The sequence below is a fragment of the Epinephelus lanceolatus genome, chromosome 3 (genome assembly GCF_041903045.1).
Source record: "Epinephelus lanceolatus isolate andai-2023 chromosome 3, ASM4190304v1, whole genome shotgun sequence".
NCBI classification, from domain to species: Eukaryota; Metazoa; Chordata; class Actinopteri; order Perciformes; family Serranidae; genus Epinephelus; species Epinephelus lanceolatus.
Window position 1 is genome coordinate 50,496,898 of NC_135736.1, and position 11,657 is coordinate 50,508,554.

An 11,657-nucleotide genomic window follows, 5' to 3' on the forward strand; every position below is an offset into this window, starting at 1 on the left:
GGTTGTGCGCCGGCGTCAGAGAAACACAAAGTCATTTCTGTAGAAGAAATGCTGTAAGAATTGTTTTTGTAACAGAAGTCATGAAACATGAATAAAATCAAATTAAATGTTTAGATATTGTTATTGAATATTAAAAACTATCACTTGTGTGACAGAAACAACAAAAATGTGTGTTATATGTTTTTTTCTCACAGCTGGAAGAAATGAACAGGAAATTAAGAGAAATATAATTTTCCTTGATGACACGTCTCTTCAGCCTCTCGTTACAAACCTAAAATATGTTGTTGTTCTTTATTATTGGAAAAATTCTTTGTTCACAAACTCCCATTTCTTTTGTTTCCAACATCATTTTTATCATTTTTAAATAAAGCTGAGCTGAGCTCTCCTCTTCATCTCTGTCTTTATGAGAATCAAAAGCTTCACACAGAAAGAAAGAAACACACGAGAACAAACCAACTGTGTTTTTATGAGTGTTTGTGACGTCCAAGGTACCCTGGGTGTGTTGGTTGTTGACGTTCTGGGACGCCGTGTCAACTTCAGCCTGTTACATGCATTGTCTGTTTTCAAAATACACTTCTGTTTTCACAGGAAATGTACAGTTTGCATACAGTCTCTTTCAAAATAAAAGCACTACGTCGGTACAACACCACCAACTGATGTTTTTTCCTTCAACGACACACACACGTGGTTACGTTTATAAAAAGAACAGGGTTTGGCCTTACAGTCATACAGGAAGTGAACACTGGCCTCCTGCCCTACTCAGACATTTCGCCCCCTTTTGTTGCTGTCAGGCACCGTTACACACTGACGCCGCCCAGCTGAGTATCATGCCTAAGTGAAAAGACAGCTTTTGTCGTTGGTGTCTGACGCAGAAGTCACTGACCAAGCGGCGGTATTTGAAGACTTCAGAGTGAGGCCGGTTTAATTTAAGTATATTTCCTGATTATAACAACGTACCTGTGCTGAAGTCATATTTTCTATTTATTTACAGTTTCTATCAATAACATGTGTTGTAATGTTGTCAGTACACAATTTCATTTTTATGCAGACGACACGACCTCATCTGTCAGCTGGTAAATAAACAACATGGTGGAACAAGTGGAAACTGTAGAGCAGCAAAACGCACAACAAGTTGATGTTGTTTGTTTAGAGTCTGTTGTGTGTTTGTATTTGTCATAATTTTATGTTGTTTTTATTTGTAAACATGTTGATGCTTTTTGTATAAACTCTTTGTTGTTGTGTTTTTTTTTTGTTTGTTTGTCTCTTGACGCTGCTCTCTCACTCAGGACTTTCTTTAAAAACAATCTCAGTTTGAATGAAGGAAGTAAAATAAAATATAAAGAAGTGTTGAACATGTAAACTGGACTTCTGTATGTTGTTGTGACCGCCAGAGGAGGGCGCTGTTTGGAGGACGCCAAACAGACGCCTGAACGTTAAGGAAGATGAACAGCAGCAGAAGAAGAAACACTAGTAGAAGAAGAAGAGGAGGAGTGAATGAGCGAACAGCAGCGGGGGACATCAGAGCCTGTTAGCAGCTGGCTAACGTGAAGCTAAAGGCTAACGTGATGTCTACAGCCTCTAAAGTGGTCCTGGGAGTTTCTGTGGTTCTGACTCTGAGCACTGTGGCTGCTGTTCACCTCAAACAGTCCTGGGACAAACAGGTAAGGTAGACCGAACCGAGCCGTGCTAACGCTTCCGGCGGGGCTAACAGCGGGGCTAACAGCTAGCTGTGAGGTCACGGGAAGTTAACGGGCTGTTGTCCGTTAATAATTAAAACCTGACGGTGTTTAACGGACAAACTGCAGCATTTCAACATTTACAGAACTGAAACAACGAACTGTAGCTGAGGATGAACACACTCAGCAGCTCAGTCTGTGTGAAGCTAACAGTAGCGGCTAACACAAACATCCGGTACAGTTTTTCAAATTAAAGGCGTCAGAGAAACCGATGTTTAAAAAAAATTAAAAATAAAAAAAATTTGAATAAACATCAGATCATAATTCAGATTCAGTACAGTTCAGGATTCATGTCACACTGGAATTACTATAAAACTTTTATGTATATTTTCTGTAGATGTTTACATCCTGTTTGTGTTGGTAGTTATTCAGATATCTACACTCTGTCTGCTTCTCATATTCAATCTTCTGTGTATTTGATATTTTACAGCATTCCTTATTTAACAGTCTTTATTTTCAAGCCGCTTCCATAAAAGATCTGTATTTGTTCTGCACATTCGTTTATAATCAGCTACAGTAAATGACTCAGTCCTCCCACAGTGACACTTTAATTTACTAACCTGACGCTGCAGCACCTGCACTGTCCACCATCTACAGTAAATCTGCACCACCATCGTCAGCATACAGTCAGGTCCATAATTATTTGGACAATGATACAGTTGTCATCATTTTGGCTCTGTACACCACCACAATGGGTTTTAAATGAAACAATGAATACCTGCTTAAAGTGCAGACTCTCAGCTTTCATTTAAGGCTTTTTTCAAAAATGTAGTATGAACCGTGTAGGAATGACAACCATTTCTTCACACAGTCCCCTGACTACAGATACAAATACAGAGGGTTTATCACAAGATGCAAACCATCCTTAAAAATGGAAGGCCAGATTAGAGTTTGTCAAAAACCATCTAAAAAGCCTGTACAGTTGTGGAACAGCATACTATGGACAGATAAAACAAAGATCAACTACCAGAATGATGGGAAGACAAGAGAAGGAAGAAGGGAAGGAACTGCTCATGATCCAAAGCACACCACCTCATCAGTGAAGCATGGTGGAGGTACTGTTATGTCATGGCCATGTATGGCTGCCAGTGGAACTGGTTCTCTTGTATTTATTGATGATGTGACTGCTGACAAGAGCAGCAGGATGAAAGCTGAAGTGTTTGGGGCACCATTATCTGCTCAGATTCAACCAAATGCTTCAAAACTCATTGGACGATGCTTCACAGTGCAGTTGGACAATGACCTGAAGCATATTGCAAAAGCAACCAAAGACATTTTTAAGGCAAAGAAGTGGAATGTTGTGCAATGGCCAAGTCATAGCATCTGACCTGAATCCAACTGAGCATGCGTTTCTCTTGCTGAAGCCAAAACTGAGGGCAAAACACCCAAAACACAAGCAGGAAGTGCAGACGGCTGCAGTAAAGGGCTGGCAGAGCATCACCAGGGAAGAAACCCAGCATCTGATGATGCCTATGTGTCCAACACTTCAGGCAGTCATTGACTGTAAAGGATTTGCAACCAAGTATTAAAACTGACTGTTTAATTGATGATTATGTTAGTTTGTCCAAATACTTATGAGCCCTTAAAGTCGGGGGACTGTGTGAAGAAATGGTTGTAATTCCTACACGGTTCATACTACATTTTTGAAAAAAGCCTTAAATGAAAGCTGAGAGTCTGCACTTTAAGCAGGTATTCATTGTTTCATTTAAAACCCATTGTGGTGGTGTACAGAGCCAAAATGACGACAACTGTATCATTGTCCAAATAATTATGGAAAGCCTCTCTGCGGTCGTCTTGGGACCAGACTGTCATGTCACCGCTGTGTGTTTTGATTCTCACACTTATATTTTCTATCTGTGTTTTTCTATTTGTTCAGTAATAGGTCCTTTTTATTTATTTGTTTAGAGTGTGAATCGTGCGCATTGTTGAGCCTTGTCAAAGGAGAATTTCTGTCACTGCTGAAATCAAGCACCACATTTCCCCATAAACATAATAATGTAAAGTTTAAATATCTTTAAAGACTTTACATTATTATGTTTGAAGCTGTATCTGAATAATGATCTCAGAAAGAGCAGTTTGTCTCTCTGTCTTCTTTTGTATTTCTGCATGTAGTGATTGTTGTGATAATTAATATTCATGAATCATTTTGACGGACACTTCCTTTACCTTCTTCACTTTTAGGAAGCAGTCAGACATTTGTCCAGTAAATATCATGTACACAGAACATCAGAGAAACTGAAGCTCTCAGCTGATGTGTTTGTGTCTCAGGTTTTAATGTTTCACAGCTGGTTGTCACTGTGTTTAAATACTGATGAACATCTTTTCATGATAAGATAAGATAAACCTTTATCGATCCTCAGAGCTGTGAAGTGATCAGAAAATAACGTTTTAATTCAGTGACATTTTATTTATGAAGCTGATTGTTACAAATGGTAGTTTTCCTCAGAGGGTTTTAAGATTCACAAGAATTTTAACCAGTAACATACCTTTACTATTAAAGTTATCATATTGATTATTATGGGTTAGCTGTAACGCAGGGATCATTTGGGGTTTGCTGTGTTTATCGTGCTCATATAGTTCGTATATCTGTCGGATGTAGTAGGTTAATCTTGTTCGTTGTGAAGTTTATGGTGTGAGAACGACTGCAGCTTCTCTTCAGAACCAAATGTCTTTGACCTTCATACCAAACTCAGTCCTGCTGTTGTGTAACTTTATTTTGAAGGTCAGTGTACTAAAGGGAAGTAGTTTGTTTCCTGTTTCATGTGGAGCTGACTGAAGCTCCTCCTCTGTCTACACTCAAATTTCACTGAAACTTTATAATGATTTTCATGATCAATTAATCTACTCATTATTTTCTTGATGAACTGATTAATCAATAAAATGTCAGAAAACAGTGAGTCTGATTTCCCAGAGCTCGATGTGACGTCATCTGACCGACTGTCCAAAAGTCCCAAAGCTGTTAATTATTATGTGACCAAGAAAAACATCACATTCTCACATTAAAGAAGCAGGGAACCAGAAAATGATATAAAAAAAAATTATAATAATTTTCTGTCAAGTGACCGATGGATTAATCGCCTGATTGTCGCAGCTCCACAGTCAGAGACATGTCTTATGGTGTAAAAGCGAGTGGTCTTAGTCCTACCTATTTATTAGATTTGCTTTTATCATACGAACCCTCAGGTCCTCTGGTACTGGCCTTTTAATCGACCTCAAATTTAGAACAAAACTCACAGTGAGGCATCGTTTCATAACCATGGTCCACGTCTGAGGACCACCTGCCCGAGGATCAGCTGCATGAGGATCAGCTGCCCGAGGATCAGCTGCCCGAGGATCAGCTGCACGAGGAACAGCTGCCCGAGGAACAGCTGCACGAGGATCAGCTGCACGAGGATCAGCTGCACGAGGAACAGCTGCCTAAGGATCAGCTGCCCGAGGATCAGCTGCACGAGGAACAGCTGCCTAAGGATCAGCTGCCCGAGGATCAGCTGCCCGAGGAACAGCTGCCCGAGGATCAGCTGCCCGAGGAACAGCTGCCCGAGGAACAGCTGCCCGAGGAACAGCTGCACGAGGAACAGCTGCACGAGGATCAGCTGCACGAGGAACAGCTGCACGAGGATCAGCTGCCTGAGGACCTGAGGGCCGCACAGACTGCTAATGTTTTTAAAAGCAAACTATTTTCAGCCTGGCTTTAAATTGTCTTTTTTTATTTTGTATTCATATCATTGTGTATTGATCTATTTATTTATTTTTATTAATCTGTTTATCTAGCTGGTATATTCTTCCATTTCATTATTTATTTCATTATTATTTAGTTATTATTATTTTGTTTATCCTGCCTCTGGTGTTTCCCCACGTATGATAACGTTTCCTCAGTTAGTCTTGACGTTTACAGTACAGTGAATTGATTGATTGGTAAAATTAGAAAAAGGAAATGTAAATCCGTCCATTGTGTCTTTGACACTAAAATGTCAATTTGTGTGTTTTGTGTTGCAGCGTCTCCACGAGGGTGTCATCAGGGATCTGGAGCGGTTGGAGAGGAAGAAGGAGAACCTGAGGCTGCTGGAGGAGCAGAGGACTCTTACCAGACAGCTGGAGGACGAGAGACAACGCAGACAGGCAGAGCTCCACCCACAGGACCAGTGAGACAGGTAAACACACCTGTCCACATGGCAGCCAGGTGTTGTCACCAAACAGCAAACACAGCAACACATTTAAAGCAACTTTTACCTTTCTTGCATTTCACACAGCACTTGGAAAAAATTTGAACATCCACAACTCCTCCTCCCTCCAAAGTCCCATCCCCCTCCTCCATTACGTCCTCATTACGTCTATGATAGACGTAGCCGTTAGCAAGGTAACGTTAGATACGGAAGAGGAGAGCGAGTGTAACACGCCAAGAGAAGAGTATAGTATAGTATAGTATATAGAGAAGGTAACGTTAATGTTTCAGAGGCTACGCTACAGAAGGCTAACGTTAGCCATTAGCAACTGGATGCTGTGTTGTTGTATAACGTCATATGTTATATTAGAAGCAAATTTTCAAATAAATAAAAGTTTTTCCTTTTTTGAAAATAAAGGTTTTTTGTACAAACTTAAAGGCCTTTCTGCATTTTGGAATCCGTTTCAGTACTTAATACAAAAAACGAAAAGATGGTACAGCACTGTAAAAAAGAACAAAGGCATTTCTGCAATGTACAGTGCATCTGGAACGTATTCACAGCTCTTCACTTTTTACAGCCTTATTCCAAAATGCATTATATTCATTTTTTTCCTCAAAATTCTACACACAACACCCCATAATGACAACATGAAAAAAGTTTTTTTGAAATGTTTGCAAATTTATTAAAAATAAAAAAAACTAAGAAATCACATTCAGAAGATGGACAACAGGTTTCAGGTATGAATCAGCTGACAAATCATCAGTGAAGTCTTGGAGTGGGCTGAGAGCCTTGTTTAAAGGTTCCAGGACGTCCAGGTCTTGCCATGAGGGCAGTAGCTGTCGTGTTTTGCGGTCTGTAGAGAGAACCTTGGTCAAAGCACGTTGTTGTTCCAGGACTCTTGCTGTCATTTTCTGCTTGGATCCTCATCATGTTTGGCAGTCTGTCACCATGGCGTGTTGTGGAAGGTAGAGCTCCCTCTGTGCCTCCCTCAAGGCTTCTCTTTTCCTCCAGCTGTGAGAGAAGTGGCCCACAAGCTTGCTGCATATCCCTGTTACTAGTTTATATCCACAAGCCATTATATCACTTCTGCTTAAAAAAAATAAAGATCCTTTTAAATGCCGATGTAAAAATTTATGCTAAAATGCTTGCACGAAGACTCCAGCCTTTTATGATCAGACTAGTTTATTATGAGCAGACAGGTTTTATTAGATCTAGGCTGGCATCAGATAATGTGAGAAGGTTATTACATATAATACATGGCACCTCCTCATCGCCACTACCAGCCGCTGTCCTTTCACTGGACGCTATGAAAGCTTTTGATTGTTTGGAGTGGCAGTATCTTTGGTCAGTGTTAGAGGTCATGGGTCAGGGGTCCTCCTTCATAAGTATGATTAGGACATTGTATGCTAACCCTACAGCTATGGTATTAACAGGCAGAACTTGTTCCTCCCTATTTAACATAGCCAGAGGTTCCAGACAGGGATGTCCACTGAGCCCTCTTCTTTTTGCTCTATCTCTGGAACCTCTGGCTCAGACAGTTCACACGGCCAATGGTGTCACACCTATTACCATCTGTGGGACACAACATCACACATCCTTCTATGCCGATGATGTTTTACTTTATTTAAGTAATCCTCAACAGTCTATACCTAACATTTTTTTCTATTTTTTGAAGTTGGTGATTTATCATGCTACAGAATAAATTGGACAGAGTCAGCATATTTACACCTGAATGACCTTAATAGAAATACCACACCACCCTCTGGTATACCAATCGTAAAACAATTTAAATATCTGGGCATTGACCATTCTGCATCACTGCAGAACATTGTAAAGTTTAACTTTGAGAACAACCTTATAAGATCACTCGAGATCTTGAAAAATGGTCAACACTGGCAAATTCTCTCAGACGTCTCATATCAGTCATTAAAATTAATGTGCTTCCTAGGTTCATCTTTGTGAGCTCAATGCTGCCTTTGCAACCTCCATGTTGTTTTTGGGACAGAGCACAACGCATTATTACTAAATTCATCTGGAACGATAAGCACACCCGCATCAGATTATCCACAATGCAGCGAGGCAGTCCTGCTGGGGGTCTCTCACTTCCCAACTTGAAGGGTCATTCTCACTGCCGCGATGCAGAATGCGGGACGGATTTGCGGAATATTCGTGCAGCGCTTTTCCGTGTTTAAACCATACACACAGGCGCGGTACGGACGCGGTGCGGAATTTCGTTTTGTTGTGTTCCAAGTCTGCGCAGTGTGAACGGGTGTGGATGAACATGGACGACAGTAGCAGCAGCAGCGAGCTAGCAAGCTAACGTTTAACAAGCGTCAGCATCAACTTTCTTTAGCACTTACCACTCTCACTGCAGCCACCAAGCTGGACAATGGACTGCCAGACGTTGTCCTTTAATTCATTGTTCATAAAATCTGTGAAACGAGGTTTTTCAACCTTTCTCCCATACTGTCCTGCCTGACTGGATTTTGGACTCTCCCAGGTCTGCGCAGCGTCACTATAAACAAACAATTTGATTGGCCCAGCTGTGTAGTTCCGCCGGCGAATTCCGCAGGGGTCTAAGTCTGGGCGGAAACTTTTTTTTTACACCGCACGAAAGTGCCGCCCGGTATGCAAACTTCCATTAGAACCCATGAAATCAGCTTTTATATTTTTCCGCGAGAATAATCCACGTGGATATTCGCCCTCAGTGAGAATGGACTTTTAGGCTGTATCACTGGGCCTTCACATTGCGTACATCACATCACATAGTCAGCTGGTACGATAGTAAAATTGAGGTTGCATGGCGTGCACTGGAGGAGAACTTGGGTCTTCCATTAAAGCTGGATGAAGTTTTATTCTCTGATACCCCTTTAAATAAATGTAAACTTTGCTTTGGTCCCATTGTGTCTAACCTAATAGTGGTCCAGAGGGAAACAGAAAAGTTTGTGGAATTTCATCCGATTGGAACCTTTACTCTCCTATCTTTAACAATGATGGGCTGTTGATTGGTAAATCCTCAATAAAGTTTGGTCAGTGCCGGCAGTGGTACGACAAGGGGATACATTCTTTTGGTAACATATTTGGGGACAAGGGCTTGTACTCTTTTGAGGACCTCTCTATCCAGTTCAGTTTACAACGTTACACGTTTTTATTTTTATCTACAGTTGAGGACAGCCATGAAGACCTATGGGGTCTCTTGGCAGGCTCCACTTGAAGAGCACTCATTGCTCAAGGTATTACGTCAGTCACAGGGGGAAAAGGTGTTGTCTCTAAACTGTATGACCATATTTTGGAGAGAACCTACCTGCCATTATTGTTCAACTCGTTATGACAATTAGATATTCCTGACCTTATCCCAGGGTTTAATTGGGATGATACTTGGGATATGGTAAACCAATCTTCCAGAGACCCTGACCATCAACAAATTCACTTAAATTTTATTCAGAGGACATATATTACTCCCTGGAAACTTTACAGTGTGAAGCTTAAAGCTGACTCAAATTGTACACTGTGCCATACTGGGGCAGTTGGTACCTTTTATCATATCATATATGGGAATGTCCTGGCGTAGTTAATTTCATGTAAAGTGATAAAAGATAATCTGTCCACTATACGACACACCCCTATCTCCTCTCCTTCTGTGCTGACTCTTAATGATCTCTCTCAGCTCCAGTTACGAAAACCCCAAAAGCGTGTCTTTTTGTCTGGTTTGACAGCTGCAAAGAAGATGATCGCAACTCGGTGGAAACCTCCACATATACTAACCTGCCGGCAATGGCTGCTCACTTTCATTGATGTTGTTTATCTTGAATTATCTACATCACACATCCATGGGGCAAAAGAGGAGACTATGACTACAGTTACATGATGGCTTCTCATTCGGAATGAAATGAATCTGAATGAAATCATTCTGAATTAAAGTCTTTCCAGGTAGTTTACATGGGAAATATTCATTCCGAATGAGGGTTTACACAGAGATCAGTTCAATCACCTTTATTCAGGTCTGCGCAAGGTTTGGGGCAGGGAAGGTTTCTGATTGGATAGGGGGCGGGGCGGATGTTATGCGTTTATGTTTACTGGAAGAAAACACTGTAGTCCTCGCTCCGTATAACAAGATGCTTGACGACGCCGTTCTTAGTGCCTTTTTTGGGCTTGTTTTGCTTATATTCTTGAAGCAGCAGTACGACAACAACCTTGTTCTGCTAATGCTTCGTCTGTTGAGGAGGAGAAGGGAGATAGAAGGTCGAAGAAGGGAGGTAGAAGACCGTGCTGTGGAGAATGGAAACCGGTGAGTGCAACGAGTCCGACTGCTCTATCTCAGCCTGTTGCTATGCACGCTATATACGTCATCGCACCAGAAGGGCAAGGAAACGAGCATGTGCAGAAAGACCGGAATGAACTTAAAGAGGAATGAGTGTATACATGGACACAAAATTTTTTCATTTGGAATGACAAACGGAATAAACGACCCCCTTTAATCGGATTTAATTTTTAATCGGAATGACCGTTTACATGACCACTTTTAATCGGAATGGTCTTTCATTCCGATTAAAAGTGGAATTAAACTGTCCATGTAAACGTACTGAATGAGGCTTTGGGCACAAACAGGATCTCAAAGGCCTTTTAACTTGAAAAGGACCCCCCGCCTTTTTTTCCCTTCTCCTAACCTTTTTATTATCTATTTGATTTACTAAATTATTCAATTGTGTTTTTATCCTCAGGTCCTGCTTCTGTGTTCCCTGTTTGGGCTTTATAATCTACATTCTTTCTAACTGTTGTAGACACCTGTCATCATCTATGATGGGCCATCATTTTATGTTTATTTATTTATTTATTTTTAATTTTGGTTTATTTGTATTTATTTATTCATTTTATATATATAAATATATATTATTTATTTATCTATTTATTTTTTACTTTTTTTTTGCTGCAGATATGCTGTGCTTGTTGGTATGTGCCAATATAGAATGTATGTATAAGCAGTGTGTAGATCCTTGTATGCACATGCACATATATTGTGTAACTATATATCTAGGCAAATAATTCAATGTGAATCCATCTGTATCAGTCTGTACACTTTGTGGATCAAAGTGAACCTTTACATATGGTGATTTGTAATTTTAACCTAAACAAAGAAAAGCGTAAAATTTCCAGAAAGGTAAGTGTTGCTTTAAAGGGATATTCTGTCAATTTCTACACTGTTGAAAAGTTGATAATGTGCAGCCACAGAGTCTGACGTGGTCCAGGACTCCTCCTGCTCTCTGAAACAGGGTCCAGATAAATGTCCGTCTTTTGAAGTAAATAAACTAAGTCATGTGGAGCAGATTTGGGTTTTAGCTTCTGGATAGATGCTCCAGACTTTATCTCATCCCCTCACTCAGCTTCATCGCAGGCAAAACTAGTATTTTATTGGATTATTGTAGGCGGCACGGTGGTGCAGTGGTTAGCACTGTCACCTCACAGCAGGAGGGTTCCTGGATTGAACCCAGGGTGGGGAAGCTGAGTTGTGGGTGGAGTTTGCATGTTGGAAAATGAATGACTGAATGAATGAAAGAGTATTGTATTCAGCTGACTCCTCAGCCCACAGCTCAGGTGACCAAACATGAAGTCAGGTGACCTAAAGTCTCCTGAACATGAAACCTCTCAGTGTTTGTTCCGCTGACTCATATTGATGATCCAGGGTTGAACTGTGATGGCTGAAACAGCAGGCTGTGACTCAGCTGGTGTTTACCTGTACAGGTGTCACTGAGGCTCAGAG

At 40.8% G+C, this 11,657-nt stretch overlaps 1 protein-coding gene across 1 annotated transcript; it reads left to right on the plus strand.

Moving 5' to 3' along the window:
* The first annotated feature begins 1,461 nt into the window (after positions 1-1,461).
* Positions 1,462-5,882, plus strand: pet117 (PET117 cytochrome c oxidase chaperone). Its single transcript, XM_033624748.2, has 2 exons — positions 1,462-1,661; positions 5,733-5,882. Exons 1-2 carry the CDS (start codon positions 1,566-1,568, stop codon positions 5,880-5,882), a joined length of 246 nt encoding a protein of 81 aa, XP_033480639.1. The 5' UTR covers positions 1,462-1,565.
* Positions 5,883-11,657: the final 5,775 nt, after the last annotated feature.